This window comes from Carcharodon carcharias, chromosome 1 (assembly GCF_017639515.1).
Source record: "Carcharodon carcharias isolate sCarCar2 chromosome 1, sCarCar2.pri, whole genome shotgun sequence".
NCBI lineage: Eukaryota > Metazoa > Chordata > Chondrichthyes > Lamniformes > Lamnidae > Carcharodon > Carcharodon carcharias.
Window position 1 is genome coordinate 20,080,151 of NC_054467.1, and position 22,657 is coordinate 20,102,807.

At 39.2% G+C, this 22,657-nt stretch overlaps 1 protein-coding gene across 7 annotated transcripts in view; it reads left to right on the forward strand.

The window, feature by feature from the left end:
* Positions 1 to 22,657, forward strand: part of hook3 (hook microtubule-tethering protein 3) — a 144,946-nt gene that overhangs the window by 5,671 nt on the left and 116,618 nt on the right. For all 7 annotated transcript variants that reach the window (XM_041194335.1, XM_041194300.1, XM_041194328.1 and 4 more), the window contains exons 2-6: positions 9,027 to 9,112; positions 10,535 to 10,607; positions 16,648 to 16,698; positions 18,539 to 18,671; positions 20,604 to 20,671. In XM_041194335.1, coding sequence (XP_041050269.1) covers positions 9,027 to 9,112; positions 10,535 to 10,607; positions 16,648 to 16,698; positions 18,539 to 18,671; positions 20,604 to 20,671 — 411 coding nt within the window. The remainder of the gene's footprint in view (positions 1 to 9,026; positions 9,113 to 10,534; positions 10,608 to 16,647; positions 16,699 to 18,538; positions 18,672 to 20,603; positions 20,672 to 22,657) is intronic.

Here is a 22,657-nt window from a genome sequence, read left to right on the forward strand (position 1 = left end):
AGGGAAGTGTTGTTGCAACTGTACGAGGCATTGGTGAGCCCGCAACAAAAACAGAATTACCTGGAAAAACTCAGCAGGTCTGGCAGCATCGGCGGAGAAGAAAAGAGTTGACGTTTCGAGTCCTCATGAACTGCTGTTGAAGGGTCATGAGGACTCGAAATGTCAATTCTTTTCTTCTCCGCCGATGCTGCCAGACCTGCTGAGTTTTTCCAGGTAATTCTGTTTTTGTTTTGGATTTCCAGCATCCGCAGTTTTTTGTTTTTATATTGGTGAGACCGCACCTGGAGTACTGTGCACAATTTTGGTCCCTTTGAGGAAGGATAGTAGTTGCATTGTAGGCGGTTCAAAGGAGGATCACTAGATTGATTCCAGAGATGCGGGGCTTGTTTTATGAGGAGAGATTGAGCAGTTTAGGCCTATTTTAGAGTTTAGAAGGATGAGAAGAGATCTAATTGAGGTATATAAGATGCTAAAGGGGATAGACAAAATAGACATGGAGCTGATGTTTCCCTTCATGGGGCATTCTAGAACGAGAGGCCATAGTTTTAGGTTAAGGGGTGATAGATTTAAATCAGAGATGAGGAATTACTTTTCTCAAAGGGTCGTGAACCTGTGGAATTCACTACCTCAGAGTGCAGTAGATGCCGGAATGCTGAATAAATTTAAGGAGATGATAGACAGATTTTTAATTAGTAATGGGTTGAAAGGTTATGGGGAGAGGGCGGGAAATTGGAGTTGAGGCCAAAATTAGATCAGCCATGATCGTATTGAAATGCGGGGCAGGCTTGAGGGTCTGAATTGCCTTCTCCTCCTAGTTCTTATGTTTCTTTTTAATTTTAGTGCTGAAGTTATGGTTCAAACTCCTAATGCTCCTACTTTTAAGTTAAATTTTAAAAAATAACTGGGTGAAATAAATACTTAATTAAAGTGAATAAACAGTACAATGATTAAAATGATGTGGCACATGAATAATTGTGCTAGAGTCCAGTCTTAATTACTTTAGTCTTTTGATCTATGCTACCCAGAAAACTGGAAGTACTTCATTGTGAGTATGGTCTGGCCTATATGTCTACAGGTCCGCACCAACCTGGTTGACTCTTAACTAGCTACATAGAAAATGGACTTGTAATTTGCATTCACTTGCTAGACTCTGTCATTATTGAGGACGGTTACATTCATGGAACCTTCTCTTCTCCCACCCCAGCTTTTTGTTGTGTAATTGCCCACATCCATTCAATAGTTCATGAAAAAGACCCATTGTGACCTTCTTGGAGAAACTAGGGATTGGCAGCAATACTTGTGGGCCTTGACAGTGATGCCCATATCCTGGGAGTTTATAATTATAATATAGCTGATGGCACATTCATAGTCATTTGGTTATCTCAAGACTAGGTGTCTGAGTGTAATCGTATTTATTTAGTTTGTTTATTTTGGCAAAAATACTGTCCAAGTTGAGAGAAGTGAAGTGACCTGAATGGATCCTACACTTGCATTAAGATCATCATAGATAAGGAATGCCATTTTGCTATCAAGAAATACAGTAAATTTCCCTCCATTATTACATCCACTGCATTCTGTAACTTCATGACTTGGCATATCTCTCACTACCATAATCATCAAATCAGGGGATCAACCCCTGGTTCAGTGAAGAGAGTTGACGAGCATACCCTGAGCAACACCAGGTGTAATGAAATGCCAACCTGGTGAAGCCACTCCACGCCTGCATGCTACACAGTGGAAACAACATGCTCCAGACAGCTAAGTGACCCCACAACCGGATCAAGGCTCTGCAGTGCTGTCACATATAGTTATAAATAGAGATGGGAAATTAACAATAAAAGGAGGGAAGAAGAGGACAAGGGTCCGTGAATATCAATATCCTCAATGAAGGCCAACGCGTGAATGCAAATGTGAATTAAAAAACTGAAGCAATGGTAACCATCTGCAGCCAGAAGTGTGGCATAGGTGATCCATATTGCCCTAGTTCTGAGGCCCCTACCATTAAAGAAGCCAACCTTCAGCCAATTAAATTGACTCCATGTGATGTCAAGAAATGGGTGCAGAAAAGGCTATAAAATCCTGTTGCAGTGCTGAAGAGACTTGTGCTGCAGAACTTGTTGCCCCGTAGCCTAACTGTTCCAGTACAGATCCAACACTGGCTTGTACCTGACAAAATAAAAATTTGCCCAGACTTGGTGGTAATGACACTGTACTAGTAATCCAGAGATACAGGCTAAGGATCTGTGGGCGTGGGTTCAAATCCCGCTAAGCCAGCTAGTGAAATTTAAATTCAATTCATAAATCTGTAATATAAAGCTAGCCTCAGTAATGTGACCATGACAAATATCATTGATTGTTGTAAAATCCTTTAAGGTTCACTACTGTTCTTCAGGGAAGGAAATCTGCTGTCCTTACCTAGTCTGGCCAACATATGACTCCAGACCCACAGCATTATATTTGATTCTTAACCACCAAGTCATTCAGTTCAAGGGCAATTGGGGATGGGCCACAAATGTTGGTCTTGCCAGTGACACCCACATCCCATGAAGGAATGTAAAAAAACCTACGAAAGCAGGGCCAGTCCACTGCAACTAATTATTGCCTAATCTCAATGAGCAAAGTGATGGAAGGGACCACAGTATATTGAAGTGGGACATTATTCACCAATAAGATGCAACTAAATTCTAGAGATGAAATGAAAATGACTGTCTGTGACATCGCGGCAGCAGTTGACCAGGTGTGATATCAAGGATTAAAACTAAAGTCAATAGAAGTCTGGGAGAAGAGACTCCACTGGCTGATGTCAGACCTGGCACAAAGGGAAGTTATTGTGTTTATTGGAGGCCAACCACCTCACCAGGACATTGCTGGATGAACATATGAATTAAGAGCAGGAGTAGCTCATTTGACCCGTTGAGCCTGCTTTACCTGTCAATAAGACCATAGCTGACCTGATTGTGATCTCAACTTCACTTTCCTTCCTACACACTATATACCCTTTGCTTGTCAATCAAAAATCTTATTTAATTCAGCCTTAAAAAATATTCAATGCCCCTGCCTCCATCACTGTCTTCCCCAGAGCTCCAGACACTCAACCCTCTGAGAAAAAAAAACTCACCTCATTTTTAAACTCTCTGTCCTAGCTCTCGTCTCTCCCACAAGGGGAAATATCCGTTCAGTATCCACCCTGTCCAGTCCCTTCAGAATCTTATATGTTTCAATAAGATCACCACTCATTCTCTTAAACTGCGATGGATACCGGCACAACCTTCCCTCAGAAGACAACCTCCTCATCCTAGGAATCAGTCACGTGAACCTTCCCTGAACTTCCAATGCAGTTATGTCCTTTCTTAAATAAGGAGATCAAAACTGTACACAGTACTCTGTGTTCTCACCAATACCCTATATAACAGCAGCAAAACACCCGTACTTTTATATTCCATTCCCCTTGCAATAAACAAAAATATTGCCTTTGCATTCCTAATCACTTGTTGTTCCTGGATACTAACTTTGAGTAATGTACCAGATCCTTCTGTACCCCAGGGTTTTGCAGTCTCTCCACTTTTAAATAATATGCTGCGTTTTTATTCTTCCTGCCAAAGTGGACAAGTTTGATGGACAAGTTCTTCATGTAGTGTTCTAGGTCCAACCAACTTTAGCTTCTTCATCAGTGACCTTTTCATCATAAGGTCAGAAGTGGGATGTTTGCTGATGATTTTACCATGCTGTGTTGCATTTGCAACTCAAATAATGAAACAGCCTGTGACCATGTGTGTCAAGACCTGGACAACATTCAGGCCTGGACTGATAAGTGGTAAGCAATATTCGTGTTACACAACTGTCAGGCAGTGACAATCTCCATCAAAAAAGCCTAATCACATCTCGTTGACACTTAATGGCATTCTCATTATTGAATACCCCACCATCAAAACCTCAGAGTCACTGCATTTCGAGGATTAAGGCGTCGGATGAGATGAAGAATAAAGTGAAACTGGGGGCAAGGACAGCTTTGAGATAGGGTGAGGCATTGCTGCTGGAAGGAGAGGTCGAGTGTGTTCATGTGGTGGTGCATGGCACTAAGCGTGGATCTCAGGGTGCGACGAGAACAGCAGTCCGAGGAAGGACTGTTCACCTCAGAGTCACTGTTCATAAATTTAACAAGAACAGGTCAGAAGAACTCCCAAAAGCCATTCCACCATTTACAAGGCAAACCTAACTGAAATATAACGTAACTACACTAACTGGGCTAAATCATCCATGAGAAGATTTCTGCTCCCTTTGTTAAGGATGCCTGTTTCACAGATGTTCACCACTCTTCTGTAAATTAGTTAAATTGTGACTCTGGAGTTTGTGGGAATCTTGAGCACAACATCAGGGCTTAGTTTCTGTTTCCTTAAGGATCTTAATTAACATCTCCCTTGAGCTATCTTATCCCCAGAGTAAACAATTGCAGGCTTTCCAAATCTGCTAAGCATAGCACAGATGCCTTAAAATAAGCAGCCGAGTTCTTCTTTGCTTTGCATCCTGTGCCAAGATCAGAACTGTGTAAACTACCCCAGCTATTGCCATACCAGTGCCTTGTACAAACCTAATGTCTCTTGGAATGTTCTGTGCTATCTCTCTGTACATCTTTAGATCAGCTTAGATTACTTTCAGCTTAGCTGCCATACACTGCACTGTTGGCTTTAATATCTACTGACAACCAGATTCTTCCCATCCTCCAATTTGGTGTTGTCTATAAATTTAGACAGCTTTCTTCTCTCTCCTGGTCCAAATAGGCATTGTAAACTTCATTGATTCCTGTGGCATCCATCTAGCGATCTCTTGCATGTTCACAATCGCCTTTTCCTGCATTTAGCATAGCCAGTTCTTCTTTCACTTGAGAGCCTTGTCTCCTCCATGCTTTCCTACCTTGATGATTAATCATTTAATATGGCATCAAAATCCCTACTAAAACTGATCCACAAAATTCTCATTGTCAAAAATGTTACTCAATCATTGAGGATTACCAGCTCTCTGCTTTAGAAGATGGTGGAGGTGGGGGTCACTGAATATTTTTAAAGCAGAGGTAGATAGATTTTTGCTAGGCAAGGGATTCAAAGTTTATCGGGGTAGATGGGAATGTGGAACTCAACTCGATGGCAATGTGGAACTCAACGTAAACAGATCAGCTATGATCTTAGTGAATAGTTGAGGTGACTCGAGGGGCCAAATGGCCTACTTCTCTTATTTCATACTAATGAGGAAAAATTTCCCTTGTGTAAATCCATTCCTCTGAGCGTAACAAATCTGCTTGGATGTTTTATTATCCTTATTTTCAAGAAATTATTATGAACAGTGAGCACACGTGTCAGGACTTGGCTTTTCTTTCCCACACTTTAACACCATAACAGGGTTTTTTGTAATTTATAAGGATAAAGTTATCAATTCAGTGTCTGTACTTAACAGTTTATGCGCTGAGTGCAAAGAAATCAGTCTTGACAGGCTTTCTTGAGTTCAAACACAAAAGGGGTTAGTTTTTATTGTGCTAAAAACCCACCGTGGTAAAAATATAAAGATATTTAAAATGGTAACCTCTACCCCAACCTTTGCAACACACGCAGGCAGACAAGCATGCAAATTTACAAGTTATGCAGTAGAGGAGGTTAACTTTTGACCAACTTAAGATTCAATGATAAAAAGGCAGAAAATAGAGTGTTAATTGTTTGAGTCCTTCACTGATGTTCATGGCTGAAGCAGATTTGTTTCACAATGGTCTTGAAATTCCAGTAGGGTTGAGGCCAATGTAAACTACAATTTCGGGAGACAGTTTCTTTTAATCCGTCTTTTCGAAAAGCTGAAGCTGTTGCACCTGAGGTTCCTTTCGATTGAAATTTTTTACCTCTAATGGATTTCACCTTGAAACAGTGATATGGCTCTGAATTTGAGAACAGGAGAGAGAGGGGAATGATACTGCTTCGTTAGACAACTCTGGACTGCCTAAAAACAACCAGGGTGTTGTAATAAAAGGTATTTAAAAATGGTTATTCTGGTCACAGGCCCTCTGTCCCCATAATGAGTTGTGTATTCCACAGAAGCTAATTGATTAGCTCATGTCTGTTTCATAAGTTTCATGTGTTATGGCATGGGTGATTAATTTCTTTAATTTCCCAGCCATCACTTCTGAATACACCATTCTTCCCTGTGATGAGCTAGAAAGAACATATCAGCACCTTCTATATAGCCATTGTCCCAGTAGACTTTCTGTCTGCCTGAAAAGTGGTTTTATAGAAATGCAAATCGTGAAAGCCAATTACAAGTTTCAGTTCATCTTGTAATTCTTGATACCAACAGGTGTAAAATTCCATGGGATGTTTGCCTTGGCATATCCTACTTGTATATATTGGAAACTTCCAGAAACTGACCAGCTGTTAATACCAGATGTCAGGTGACCTATGGCAGCCTTCTTAAGTCAGTGTCTTTGCTTGTTTTAAGTCTTTTTAAAGAAGGTCATTTTATACTTGACCAGCTGATGAAATTAAAAATTAATGGTACACATGTCTCATCATTGTGACAATATCCTATAAATACTTGTGTACAATGGCTGATAATCTCACCTCCTTGCACTGCTGTGCCCCTTTAAAGATCGGTAATCTGTTTGCTACTTTCTAATCCTTGAGCAGTATTTTGAATGAATCATTGAGAATAGTAGCAAGGATGTGACTGATTCAGGAGCCACTTTAAATGTTTTTAGAAACAGTTCATTTAAATCTTTGTTTTGTTTTTTTTAACTTCAGCTTATCAATTGCTGGTTTAAGTGAAATTTTTCTTATTTGTTACCAATAAGCAAGGCTGAATAGCTAGCATTATGTAATTGGTTAGGTTGTTCTGCGGTAAGAATTAAATCGGTTTAAGTCACACTCCAGGCACACACATACGAACTTCAGCAGTGAATTGTACGCTAACAATCTGACCATATAATCTGCACAATCATTAAGACAGTCTATTTCCATCTCCATAATGTCCCCATACTCTGTTCCTGTCTGAGCTCATCTGCTGCTGAAACCTTCACCCATTTCTTTGTTCCTTCTACAGTTGACTATTCCAACACATTCTTGGCTGATCTCCCACATCCTATACTCTGTAAACTTGAGTCATCCAAAAGTCGGCCGTCAATCCCCTAACTTGCACCAAGCCCCATTTACCTATAACCCCTGTGCTTGCTGACCAATAGTGGTTCCTGGATAAGCAATACCTCCATTTTAAAATTCTCCTCCTTGTTTTCTAATCCTTCCAGGGCCTCGTTCCTCCCTACCTCTCAAGTCTCCATCAGTCCTACGATCTTCAGGTATCTGGCCTACTCCAATGCTTTCCTCTTGAGCACCACTACTGGCGGGTGTGCCTTCAGCTGCCGAGGCCCTAAGCTTGGAATTACTTCTCTTTGTGCCTTTACCTTGCTTTCTTCCTTTAAGATGCTCCTTTTAGTCTATCTCTTTGACCATACTTTTGGTCATTGTACTAAGATCTTATGTGGCCCAGTGTCAAATTTTGTTAACTTTTTTGTGAAGTGCCTTGGGACATTTTACTAAAGGTTACTGCATAAATATACTTTAATGTTGATGTGAAAATGGAATGCTAATCGCTGGATGGGCACAGAATGCCTGGTGAACACTAAGAGCAGGATCACCCCTGCCCGCCATGCATAAAATGATGCGGGATGACGTTGGGTGGAACTCCCAACATCACCCTGCGTTATTTCCATTTTCAGGTTGGCAAGGGCCAAGTCAGCTGCATACCTGCTGAACTGTCAACAGCCTATTGAGGCCATTGAAAAACTAATTAAGGTCATTGATGGACCTGCCTGTCCAACCTTAAGGTTGGCGGGTAGGCCTGGAGTCCTGGTGGGCTTTGGAAAAAGCGTGATACCTCATCCATGGGTGGGATGAGGTTTCATGAGGGTATTTAAATTTTTATTAAAGGTTTCAGTAAAAGTTATGGACATGTCCCAACTCATGACAGTGTCACATGAGGGGACATGTGAGGGAAATTTTTTTATTATTTGTATTACAAATTTTAGAGCCGATTTCCCTGAGGCAGCACTGAGCAAAAGAGCGCACTCCTGGCTGAGGGAATCCCACCCCCGCCTGCACAGGGAGCGCATAGTGCTTCCAAGCGGATGTCATGCTGGACGGGCTTTAATTGGCCCCCCCCACGTCAAATGGCAGCGCTCCCCTGATCGGGGGCGCCAATCGGAGGTGCGTCCGCTCCCGCACATCTCTTCCTCCCCAAGGAAACATGAAAGAAGAACAAGCATCCCTAATAAGTGTCTAAAGTAGATAATAAAAATTGAAGGACAACTGTAATCAAATCTGTATGCAACGTTTAGAGGACAGTGAACAAATAATGACACTAATGAGCATTGTGCACTGTGTGAATGGGGGCTGGAGTGGTGGGTGGATGTGGTCGATGTGACTACTGACATGCTAACTAATGTTCATTTAGTAAATGGTGTTAAAAGCATTGCGTCAGCAAATTATACATCAGATACGTTACATGCAAATTGTTTTTCCAAACCTTTCTGTCTGGCAGACTTCCAATGCTTAATGCACTTCTTCATAACTCCTGTAAATACTGACATGCCCCCAGTGATTTCTTTTCCCAACTTTTAAATACAATGTCAGTAACTCAAAGGAAAGCTGCTATAATTGTAGAACGTTTTTTATTAGCCTACAGCAACAGAAATAATGTGCCAGTAAATAGCAAGATAACCACAGAAATCTGATTTTTCAGATAGAACTGTAAATTGTAGTTATTGCAGAATTTTGTCAAAGCTTTTTGTCTTGCACTCATCAGAACAATTCGCAAGAACGCAATGCAAGGGAAATGGCATATTTATACTGAATGAGAAGAGTGCTGGTTCATTGAAAGTGGACTCTGGTTAGAAGAGGCATTTCCATGGAGAATGCACCAGTTGATCGTGACTGATAGTTAACTGTCAAACTGTAGTTCTGCATAAACTCTGAAGGTTTCAATCCTTTGCATTTTAGGTCCAAACATTTGGTGTGCAGGTGCCATGCAAGAAAATAGAAGATTTGACAAGTGGAGTTGTGATGGCGCAAGTCCTACAGAAAATGTAAGTTTGAAAATATATTATTCCATCTTTCTGTTGTGTCTGAACATAATATTCATTTATCCCACTTCTATACAAACTGTACCCAAACACACACTCTTGTATGCAGGTTATGAAATAAAAGGCCGAACTAAGCTGTATAATGCAATTGCAACTATTTTTATAATATTGTTAAAAAAACTTGTGTATTTTTTGCACAACCTGTCCACAAACCTCACTTCCTGCTATCCCAATTTTCAGCCATGCTAATTATCAACACTTAACGTTGAAAATCCTCTATCTTCATCCACCTCTTTGCAGCCTTTCTCTCTCCTCCTCAACTCCTCTTCACCCTCATCCCCCACTCCCCCCTTTCTCTCTCTTTCCCTCCACTGCCCTCCCCCCACTCCCCTCACCAGGCTTGACTGGGTGTGACATTCCTGTGTACATAGAACTGCTTTAGCTAATTCTTCCTCAGTTGCCAATTCCTGTGAAAATTGTTCTGTTTCCAATAGAAAATTTTATGATTAATGCTACAAATGCTCTGTTTAGAAAAATGGTACCTGATATGTCAAGTATATTAATTTCAAGACTACGCTAAAATGCTTGATGTTGCAATTTGATCAGGATTGGTAGGATCAGGCCTAACTGTGACTTAACCTCACAAATTCTTAGAACCCCTGCCTGTCCTCATTTCCCCTGCATCTTGTTCTCTTTTCATAGAAATTACATGCTATGTAAACATGCCATTGACTGCATTGAGCTGCAGCAATGTTTTTCAGTACTTATTTTAACTTCATTCATATTTATTTAAGCTTAAAGTAAAATCAGGTTGCTTATCTATTTGTGCCTTGTATATCCTTCAGTTTTAGAACTTGCTGGGTCTCGTTTAAAGTTGTAATCATCTTTGATTGACTAGAAATAGACTCAAAAGGCAAGCAAAGTTGTAACTTGACATGGTTTTGCTAATCGAATGTCAGGCCAGGCTCCTATCATTGTTACTAAGATGACATCCTGAAACCATAATTGGTTTGATTGTCTCTGAAGATTTTGTTAGCAAGACTTGAAGGGGAAAGAACCTCAACATGGATTAATATGACATTCAAAGAACAGCATGCTTCTCTGTATTCAGTGTTTTGGCATTCTTCATGCCATGGTGAAAGTAATTGAAGTGAACAGGGAAATCAATAAGGATTCTAGTTAGCTGTCAATTTTTTGAATTTCCATTTCTTAAAGATATATACCTACAGCTTACTGAATATGGAGCATAATGTGTATCATCACTCTATTTCATGCACTTAACCATGTACTCTGAGTTGAGTTTCGAATTCAGTAGATTCTTGAATTTTCATATATCTTATTATTTCAATTGATTAAAATTTGACATAGTTGTCCCAATTTTATGGTGCAAGCACTATTTTTCAAAGAATATATTTACGTTTGCAGAGATCAGTCATGGTTTGATGATACTTGGATAAGCCGTATCAAGACAGAAGTGGGGGATAACTGGCGACTAAAGGTATTTATCTTTTATATCATCTATTTACCATTATTCATTTAAAAATTCCCAACAGAAGAAAATCAGAAGAAAACTGGATGAAGGACAAACAATTAACAGTTAATTTGGTTGTCATAGAGATTTTTGCTGCAACTAAGAATTGAATGTAAGGCTGTTTTGATGAAGAAAAATTGTTGAAATAACATTGGATTAATTTGAATAGCCAGGAAAAGGACTTCACAAAGTCTTCTCTAAGATCAACTACAAATCAGCCAGCCTATAAATTTGCCTAGTAGTGCAAATATTTGCTAATTTCAGTCCTCAGTGAGGAAGCCCTGCAGTATAAAATGAAAACACAGAACTGATTCACTGACAAAAATAGTTGTTGTAAAGAGGATGAGTAAACTTGAGGCCTTGATTTGAGGTGCTTATTGAAGTTTGTCAAAAAAAAAAGTGAGGTCCTTGGGAAGCAGGGCTCATTGCATCGCTCTTTCAAAGAGCTGGTACACGTATGATGTGATGAATGGCCTCCTCCTGTGTTGAATGATTCTGTGATTAAGAATCCTGGAGGCTAAATCAGGTATTGAAAGCTTGAACGATCATTTGGTCAGCAGCATGTTGAGTCCTTTTGAAGGCAGGGAGAAAAATGGCAGGGTGGAGATGTTTACGGAAAATCAGTTCCTAAACATTGGATAAACTTCTAAAACAATTGAGCATGAATTTCCTGACTGCTACAAAGGAGAGATGAAGGTGGGCATGATATTTTCCTCTTAAGCTAGCTAAGAATTTGAGGCTTTCCATTGGATTTACCAAAAAGGCTAAGTGTGCTGCCCCTTTGAGGACCAAGCTTATTTGGAGGCCATGCTGTAAATTAGGGTAAAGGCTTGAAGGCTCTGTCCCTGATGGTGCACCAGCAGGGGGCATGAACAGAAAATATGGATGGGGATTGCAGTTTGAGCTGGAGCAATGTGAACATATGAATTCGGTATTGGAAAATGCCAGAGATATTTGAAGTGAAGGGCAAAAAATGAGCACAAAGAAAGAAAGAAGTATGTAGGCACATTTAGACAGGGTCTGAAGGTAGTTCCAAAATGCTTTGACTGCTGATTAAGTACTTTGAAGCTGTTGTTTTAACACGGACGATGTAGCAGGCAATTTATGCACAGCAAGTTTGCACAAACAACAATGGAATAAATCAATTGTTTGAAGTCTGAATTGCGAGTTAATTATCGGCCAAGAAATCAGGAGAACTGCTCTTATTCAAATAGCATCACTGGAATGTTAGTGTCGAGCTGACTTCCCATCTGAATGACGGCAGCTCCAACAGAGCACCATCCTTAAGCACTACACTGAGATGCCCAACAAGTTTTTGGGCTGATGCCTCTGAGATAGGAAATGAGTTCATAATTTCTGACTCTAAAGCAAATGAGTCAAAGCTGAACATCTATACTGGAACTGTGTTGTGGATGGCAGAGTTTAAATACAATGGAGGTTACATATAGTTAGGCTCATGAAGGCAGTTCAGAGAGCATTGAAGAAGTGGAACTTGGGTACGTGGAAGACATGCATGAAAATTTCAGAAATGGGGGTGAAATAATGTAGACTTTTGGACTCTGCATGAGTGACAGCCTGGGAGAAGGATTGGATGATCAGCTTTAAGATATCTTTATCCTTTTTGCTTGTAGAATGCAACATTTCATGTCTTGACTCTAGGCCTGCTATAGAGATCAGTTCACAATAGAACCCAAGATGAGAAAAAGTGTTGTTTCAACCAAGTTAATGGAGCAAGAGGCTTCTATTTTCTGAGCAAGAGTGATGGAGGAAGTGACATTATTTCAAGGTTTCCTCCCTGTCTTGGCAGTTGGTCCTGGACAGGGTATAGAATCAGAACATATCTAATTTGATAAGATTGTTTCTGATTAAAGTGTTTTTTGAGATGAACAATAATGACGTATTTAGTCTAACATAATTCAGCTGATCATGTTGTTCTAATTACATCCACTAGTATGAACTGTGACAGAAATAACCTGGAAAGTGAATTTCAAACAACCTCTTACCATTGAAGCTTGGTTGACTCTTGTTTCTTGGCTTCAGAAGATATCTTGCTCACACAGCTCCATATCTAATGCTTTTCTATGAATGGAAAATAATTCGCAAGTATCTTTTATCAGGGAGAGGTCTAGTTACTTCAAAGAGCAAATAATAATGAAGGACAATTGGAATGGGAGGTTTTTACCATGGATCTCAACAAATGAATATGGCATGTTATGATTCTGCAGAACAGTTGATTAGGATCAACTTGGCCGCCATCTCGATAAAGCCAAGAGTCAGGTTCAATTTGTAATATGAATAACATTGGATAAACTTCTAAAACAATTGAGCATGAATTTCCTGACTGCTACAAAGGAGAGATGAAGGTGGGCATGATATTTTCCTCTTAAGCTAGCTAAGAATTTGAGGCTTTCCATTGGATTTACCAAAAAGGCTAAGTGTGCTGCCCCTTTGAGGACCAAGCTTATTTGGAGGCCATGCTGTAAAGACATAAAAAGCACCAGCAAAACGTACAACCTGTTTTCACTAGCCAGTGATTCTATGATGGCACCACACCGAGTCTCGATTTGGAAATTTCGCTGATGAAAAAAAATTCTGTGGTCTGCATGGGTGAATGTACTGTCTGTTTCCAACATTCAAGGGAATGATTTTCTGTGGACAGTCTGAGGATCAGGCTTTAACTGACTATTTTACAATCTCCAGAAACAAAAGTGGTTTTTAACCAAATAAAAAAAGGAATTGCTGGCAAAACTCAGCAGGTCTGGCAGCATCTATGGAGAGAGAAACAGAGTTAATGTTTCGAGTCCAATAAGACTCTTCACCGGAAACCATTTTACTGAGTCGTAACATCCAAAGACTGAGGGTCCTTTCCCGCAGTCTTCTGAAAAATCCCAAACCAACCTCCAGCAGCAGGGCTCACTCCAATGATGACTTCTCTCAGCCATGCCAGGACGAATCTTCAAGTTCTTAAATTTCCACAGGTTTGTCATCAGGCAGAACTGGCAGCAAATCACATATCTCTCTTCATTACTCCATTTTACCTTAAATTAAAAAGACAGTTTAAAACATAATCCTCTTATAAAACGGCACATTTGTAAAATTGTATTATTTGACCATACTTGTACAGTCTTTGAAGCAATGTCTATACTTGGGCTTCTTTTTCCTATTGCAGCTGTCTGACCTGAATTCCACATGGTTATTCCTCCCAATTTAGGAATTTAGATGGAAGACTCCACTTTTTTTTTACAAATACAGATCATCACTGATATAATTAAATGACAGTACAGATTCAAGGAGCTGAATGTCCGATTTCTGTTCCTATGCTCATGCTGATTTCAGGTAATTAGTAAACCTTCGGGGGGAGAAAATGGAGCACAGCACTAGCAGAGATTCCAGATTTGGCATTAACCAAAAGGAGATATGAGGAGATCGATCTGCAAAATCAGAGACCATATCTACAGACCATACTCAGCACCATAGAGTTTTTAGGGAATGCACACAGGTCCCACAGTCAATGTCTGGACCCGCTGGAGCACTTTTGGCAAGCATGTTGCAACTTCCACATGCCAGTGGGTTTTGATCAATGATCAGTGTCATACTCCAGATCTTGTTTGTACCTGTCCTTAAAGGCCCTTGAAATGCTTTGTCACTGTGGAGTCCGAGATAATGATTGTTGACCATGTTATGCATTTCTCCCAAGACAAAGGCTCAAATCCATCCTTGGGAAAGGAAAAGACCAATCTCTTGCTGCTTCCCTCCCAAAGAACTGGCAAAGAACCTATGTTCATGAGGCATGGCATTAAGTGCATTGAGCGTACTAATTTGCATCCCATCTCTGACCTATTTCGTGCTGTTAATGCTGGACAGCAGTAATGGATGAACAACTGAGCTCATGTTGATGTTCTTTTGAGGGCATCATTGATCAGTTCCCTTCCTGTGACCTGCTTTTAATAGTATAACTACTCTGGTGGATCCTGACATGTAGATTTCTGCTCAGAGCACACTATTAATATGCATGTATGTTTGTATAAATGTGCATACAACAAAATAATTATTTGCTGTTTTAACCATATGTTTAAAATACAAAATAATTGCACTTCATTCTCTTGATTTTTAGAATATTTCAAATAATGAACTAGGGAGAAATGTCTTCATCTGTCAAATTGGTAGTAAATAATGGCACCTTAACGGTGAAAAGAAAGACTAGGCTCCTCTGTGTTACACTAACTTTAGAATTAAGATACATCAACCCAAGTGCCTCAACTAGAAAGCTCTGGAAAGCTGTCACAGAATCTTTACAGTGCAGAAGGGGGCTATTCGGCCCATCGAGTCTGCACTGGCTCTCTCAAAGAGCATTCTACCTAGTCCCACTCCCCTGCCTTATCCCCGTAAGCTTGCACATTCTTTCTTTTCAGATACCCATCCAATTCCTTTTTGAATACCTCGATCAAACCTGCCTCCACCACCCTATCAGGAAATTGGTTCCAGACTCCAAACACCCTCTGGGTGAAAAAAATGATTTTTAAAATTTATTTCTGGAAACTGTAGTTCAGGACAAAATCAATAGTCACTTAGACACATTCAGGATAGTTAAGGAAAGCCAGCATGGATTCATTAAGAGAAAATCATGTTTAACGAACTTGCTTGGAGATTTTTGAGGAGGCAACAGAGAACGTTGATAAGGGCAGTGCTGTTGATATGGTGTATATGGATTTTCAAAAGGCATTTGATACAGTGCCACATAACAGGCAAAATTCTAGCTCATGAAATAAAAGGGAGGGTAGGCATCTGGATAAGAAATTGGCTGATTGTTAGGAAACAGAGTAGTGGTTAATGGATGTTTTTCAGATTGGAGGAAGGTTTGTAGTGGAGTTCCCCAGGGGTCAGTTTGGGACCCTTGCTCTTCCTGATATATATTAATGACCTACTCTGTGTTATGATGTATGAAACTGACTTTAAGATGTTGTCCTTCTGAATCTCAACACCAATTTTATTTTTATTACTTAGCAATTAAACCAGTAGTTGTAGATTACTTACCAAGATGATGTATGGTTTTCATTATTCTGTGAAAAATGTTTGCCACCCACTTGCAAAGCCCCTTCTGGCACTGGCTCTAGTTTCTCCTTCTGACTCATAGTTTGGAATAAAAGCAGAAGCTGTAAGTCCTCAGCAGGTCAGGCAGCATCTGTGGAGAGATTAAACATTTCCATTGGCTTGAAACCTTGATTCTGTTTCTCTCCACAGATGTTACCTAACCTCAACATTTCTAGCATTTTCTTTCAGAATGCTTATTTTTCAGATATTCAGCATTCTCATTATTTTGCTTTTGCTGTAGTTTGGAATTTAGTTTACTTTCTTCATTTCATTTTTACTGTCTTTCTGTACGCGGGGTTTCAGTGCTGTTTCATCCAGCTAAAGAACTAAGTGCATGTCCCAGAACAAAGCCTATGCAGAAGGTCATTTGATTGTTCAGCATGAAAAACTTTTGCAGTATCCAGTTTGTAATTTAAATTTCTTCCAAAGAGTGAGTGATATGGCACTTCAAGTTATGCAACCTAACATTCTGGAATATGAGATTAATAGGTATTAATCTGCCTTTTAATTTCCAAAAAAGTATAATCTGTTATCACAGTAAACTTTCATAACTAGTTTCCTTGCACTTTCATAATAGTGATACCAGAAATCTTCCTTGCGGATGCTCAGAATATCCATGACTTGTTGAATAATTAATTGAAATCAGTGAAGTATTTTTAGATTGTCACCAACTGTTATGTCGGTTACTCACAACCTCAAGTAATTTAATTGAATTTCAGTCATCTGACATCTTGAGTTTCCCTTGTGAAGCTGCACTGCTCATGGTAATATCCTGGTACAGTGCAGTACGGTATTGATACTCCCAAAAAAATCCAGAATTATTTGTTTTCTCTACTTAGAGAATTGTTTGTCTCTTGAAATGTTGAATTGTCAGTCTGCTTTGTTGTACCATGTTAACACATTTTTTTCTTTACAGGTTAGCAATTTGAAGAAAATTTTAAAAGGAATTCTGGATTACTATCATGAGGTGAGATGATCTTGCTTAAAACCATTTGGAAGTAAACTCCACAAATACAGTTTAGGGTTCAATCTTATCTGTAGAATATGGCTACTCCGGACATAAAAGATTATCAAAAGTTTCTCAGGTTCTCTAGTATTTGCACTGGTGACTGATGAATCCAATGTAGGAGTCTCAGTTCTTGCACTACATTCACAGTATTGTTGTCTGACATTAGAGTTGCTCAGTTGCTACATCCACTGTTTTGCTGTTTTCTAATTTTCAGCTCAATTTACTGGGATGCTGTTGTTTGAAACAAGATCAGAATGCAGAATACCATTGTGCCATGTTTTCCCAATTGATATTGAGGTTTATTATAGTTTATTTGTACTGATTCTTCACCCCACCATAGCATCACTTGTGCTTTTTCAGTTCAGCTGACAGATATCAGACTGTAGAACTTCATAAGTGTATGGAAATAAATGGATACTGTAAGACCCCTCCTGGAGTTGTTGAATATGGGAAAGAACCCCAAATAATCCAGCATTGATTTAAGCTATTTCAGATTCTGCACATTTCAGACACACTCCCATATACGCATGCTACCAAATATATCATTATGCAGGTATCATATGATGCATGTATTTTGGCATTCAAATTTTTTGTTTTTTGTGATCATTCTTGGGATATGGGTGCCACTGTACAGATTAGCAGTCATTTCTCATACCTAGTTGCCCATAGAAGATTGTGATGGTCCTTTCTCTTGAACTGCTACAGTCTGTTTGGTGAAGGCTTTCTTATTCTATAGTTTTTTTTCTTTCTCTTTCCATACAGCTAAATTTCCTTTGATACCATGTGCCTTAATATTTGTACTCAGCTTTTGGTAACACCTTAATGAAATCCTCCTGAACATGCACACGCACCTGATATTGGTCGATAATAATGAGGTTTATGCTTCTTTCCAAGCAGTTTCTGGAAAACTGAATTCAATAAAATGCAATAAAATAGAACAACATATACAATAAACTGGTAAGAAATCAACAGACAATAATAATAGTGAAATTAATATTGTTATCTCAAGGAGCTAATCTCATTTACAGACCTTGTGACTTGTACGTTCAACTTTAGTCAACATTTGTTTACCATTTTACCTTCTTGTATGAATGTTGAATTCACGTTTTCTGCCATATGCCTGTTGTTTGCTCTTAAAGTAACATAACCCACTGTTTGTATATTTTAATGATTAAAAATTCCTTGCAAAGATTAATAATTTGGATCACTGATTGCACAGGATACAACTGAGGTAAAATCTTCATTCTGCCTGTATGAGGCCCTATGAGAACACAACTTGAAAACAACCTAATACTGCAACATGTTTCTCACATAAATGTTGAGAATATAGAAGATTTAAACAAAAACATTTGCCATATTGTTGCACCTGAAACATATGATTTAAAAATTAAATTATAATTATCACAGCTAAAAACTTTAATTTTGAGATCATTACTGTGCTACTCTTTCCATGGATAGATAAATGAAATACCTCTACTAATTAATCCTCAACGTTATGATTGCAATCACCTATGGATTCCTTTACACCAAAAGCATCTCACCAGTGTCACCACCAACTTCAGAAAGACTTAAAAGGAAGAAAGAAGCAAATTAGGCATAGGCAACGCAATTTATGTTCCAGTAGATATTTTCTTCTAGACCTATCTAAGGCAAACAATTATACACAAAAACTGAAGTTGTATTAGCATGGATCACAATCTAAAGAAAATCTTTGGTGCATTCCAGTGCTGGTAGGAATTCTACTTTCTCATAGTTGGTGTAAATGTTGTTGCTGAATTTTATTTCAATCTGTTTATAGGTCCTGGGACAACAGATTACTGATTTCCCTCTGCCAGATGTTAATTTAATTGGAGAACACTCTGATGCAGCAGAACTTGGACGAATGCTGCAGCTCATTCTTGGCTGCGCTGTCAACTGTGAGCAGAAACAGGGTAAAGTTAGACAGATTACTTAGTGGTATCCTATTGTGGGACCTTTCTATGTATAATTTTTTCATTTACAGTGACTGCACATCTAAAAGTAATTCTTGGTTGTGAAGTATTTTGAGATGTCCTGAGGGCATGCTGATGTGCTATATAAATGCAAGTCCTTCCTTTAGACTGCTTTGGAAACAAGATTTTTATGTAGGTGAAAAAATTGAGGGCTAATGTTAGAAAAGAAAGTGAAGCTATAATATTTGTGTCTGTAGAATGTAGAGGGGAAGCCAAAAAGATGGTATGAAAATAGTCAAAAATTTGATAAATATGCAAAGAATAGATAAAGAAACGTAACTTACGCAGAGGGAACAGGAGGATGCCATTTGGCTCTTTGAGCATTCTGTGCCATTTAGTAAGATTATGGCTAATCTACCTCCACCCCACCATCCTGCACTATTCCCTTATCCCTTAATTTTCTTAGTACCCAAACATCTGTCGACTTTGCCTTGAATACATTTAATGATGGAGCATCCACAATCTTCTGTGGTAGAGAATTCCAAAGATTTACAACCCTTTGAGTGAAGAAATTTCTCTTCATCTCTGTCCTAAAAGGTTGATCCCTTGTTCTGAGACTGTGACCCCAGGTTCTAGATTCCGCAGCCAGGGGAACCATTTTCTCAGCATCTACTCTTGTCAAGCCCTAAAGAATTTTATATGCTTCAGTTCAGCTTCTCAGCTCCAGAGAATATAGGCCTAGCCTACGCGATCTTTCCTCATCAGACAATGCACTCGTCCCAGGGACCAGTCTAGTGAACCTTTGTTGCATTCCCTGTAGGGCAAGTCTGTCTGTCCTTGGGTAAGGAGAAAAAAAATTGCACACACTGCATCAGGTTCGGCCTTATCAGTGCCCTGCATAATTATAATAAGACCACTTTACTTTTCTACTCCAAACATTTTTTACAAAGGGTTAACATACAATTTGCCTTCCTAATCACTTGCAGTACCTGAATGTTAGCTTCCTGTGATTCACATAAAAGGCCACCCAGGTCCCTCTGATGCAAAAATTTCCCAGCCTTTTGTCATTCAAAAAGAAATTCTACTTTTTCATTTTCTCTACCAACATGGAAAATTTTTACCATTTTACCATATTATATTTCATCTGCCATGATTTTGCCCAACCAGACTGTATCCCTTTGCATCTTCTTTGCATCCTCTTTACTACTTACTTTCCCACCTAACTTTGTACCATCAGCAAGCTTGGATATTGTTACAGTCAGTCCCCTCATCCAAGTCATTAATATTGTAAGTATTAGAAATAACTGAGGCCCAGACACTGACCCTTCCAGTGCCCCGCTAACAGCCTACCAACTTGAAAATATCCTGTTTATTCCGACTCTGTTTAATGTCTTTTCTGAATTATAGCACCCTTGACATTCTCAATGCAGCTTTGGAGTTTCAGTATGGAACATAAGTTTTTAATTTGGAGACACCAGTGAGTTTCTGAGGAGTTACTGTATTGTAAAAGAAAATGCTACGTGAAAGCATTCTTCCTTCTAAGAAATGTGTCTATGTTTGGAGGAGGTGCTCTACACAGAAAACTAGTGGTCTAAGTAATGTGCTGTTGGCATTTCTTGTGATGAAAGTATTGTTTATGATTGGAAGACATGGTAAAAAGAAACAGTCTTTAAACTAAAATATTATCATCAATAAAGACATTTCTCTTTTAGCTGGCTGCTTCTTTCTTTAGTACTACCTCAAAAGCTTCTGCATGATCTAGAGTTGCAGGTGTTATCATTTCTATGCACAATACACTATACTCGAGTTCCTTGGTCTCATGTCCATTGGAAAAAGATTCCTTATTTAATCTATAATATATAATCCAATTGTACATAACACATGTACTGTTCAGATAAGTAGCAAAAAAAATCATTTTAATTTATTTTTCAGAACAAATTCAAACTATTATGATGATGGAAGAGTCTGTTCAGCATGTTGTCATGGCTGCCATTCAGGAGGTAGGTTGTACATGCATACCCCCCACTTCTAAGTTATCACTGAGTACCTCATATTGCCATGCTCCTTAGTTTTTCCACCTATACAGAGACTGGCCAGAATTTTTCTGCCGGTGAGCTGGGGACGGGGCCCGCTCACCAACGCGAAAATGATGCGGGATGACGTTGGGGGGAATCCCCAACGTCATCCCGCCCCATTTAAATATTCAGGAAGGCGGGTGGACAGCGCAATCAGCTGTCTGCCCGCTGACCTGTCAATGGCTAATTGAGGCCATTGACAGGATAATTAAGCCAAATAAAGGCCCTTCCCATTCAACCTTAAGGTTGGCGGGCAGACCAGGAGCTCCAGCGGGCTTCTGAAAAAACATGAAACCTCATCCACCGGCGGGCTGAGGTTTCATGTCTGTTTTAAAAAACTTTAATAAAGTTTATGTGACATTTATTAACATGTCCCATCTCGTGTGACATTGTCACATGAGGGGGACATGTTAATAATTTTTTTATTTTTCTATTTTTGAAGTTTATAAAACTTTCAGCGCTCTCCCTGAGACTGCACTTAGTCTCAGGGAGATGTGCGCTCTTTCGCATGCGTGCGCAAAAGAGTGCGCTTTGACAGTTGGGGAATCCCTCCACCCTAGCACAGGAAGTGCATAGCGTTTCCCGTCGGGCAGCCTGCTGGGCAGGCCTTAATTGGCCCGCCCATTCAAAATGGCAGTGGGCCTGTTTCAACGGCGGCAATTGGCAGCCCGCCCGCCTATCAAGGGCAAAATTCTGCCCACTGTCTTTTTTGTTGCTAACCACCAGGCAGTGTGTTTCTACAACATGAATTTACAGGTAGCTTTTCTTTCATTTAAGGAAAATTATGCCGTATGTATTTTACCTCTAGAAATCAAATCATGGTTTCAAAAACAATTGTTTTCTTTGAGGGCAGGTGTATTTTAAATGCCATTCAAGACAATATTTTAGCTATAGACTGACTCTTTGCTGTTCTAGCAAAGAACTAGAAGAGCACTTTCTGATGATGGTTTGAAAGGATTGAACTCTGTTCGCCTCCATCCTTATTGTAAATGCTGCTCTCATCTTAGGCACTATATCACTTCTTTCAAAATTGTCATCATCACCAACCCCCTCAAAAAATCCACCCTAGAAATGAGTTGTTAACATTTACAATGGAAACTAACTACATATTATTTATGAAAGGGAAAACCCAATCTGAACAGATCAACACTTAATAATGGTTAATCTTTATGAAAACATGCCACCTTGTGGTTCATTAACAAACCATATATTTTAAAAGTCAGTATTTTGTTCAACAAATATCAATGGTTTTGCTTTACATAATTGAAACATCTAATGTGCAAATAAAACAAAAAGAAATCAAAATTAAATAAGTACCAGAGTAGCTCGGTGTCATCCTGAAGCGGAAATTGAAAGCCCACTTTTGAGACTCGAGGACATTCACCAAGGTGACACTTCAGTGTAGTAGTGAGGGGGTGCTAAAGTAGATGTTGTCAAAAGCAAAATACTGGGGATGCTGGAAATATGAAATAAAAACAGAAAATGCTGGAAAACCCAGCAGGTCTGGCAGAATCTGTGGAGAGAAAAACAGAGTTAATGTTTTGAGTCCGCATTATTCTGCTTCAGAGTTAAAGGGAAGTAGAAATGTGATGGAATTTATACTGTTTAAGGGGATGAAGCAGGTAAAGCAGGATAGAAGAGATTGACAAAGATGTCATGGACACGAGACAAAGGGAGTGTTGGTGGTAGTGGTGAAAACTGAAAAAGATGAATGAAAATAAGTGAGTAAAAAAATAACTTTTTTTAAAAAGGATTAAAATAGAGAGTCAACAACTTCAGCCCATGAACACTCTCCTCTATCTTCACCCCTTTACAATACCTTTCTAAAAAAATTATTTTTATTTTTCATTTATTCATTGTTTTATCCCTTTTTAACCCCCTTTGTTAAAATCCTTTTCCCCTAATCATACC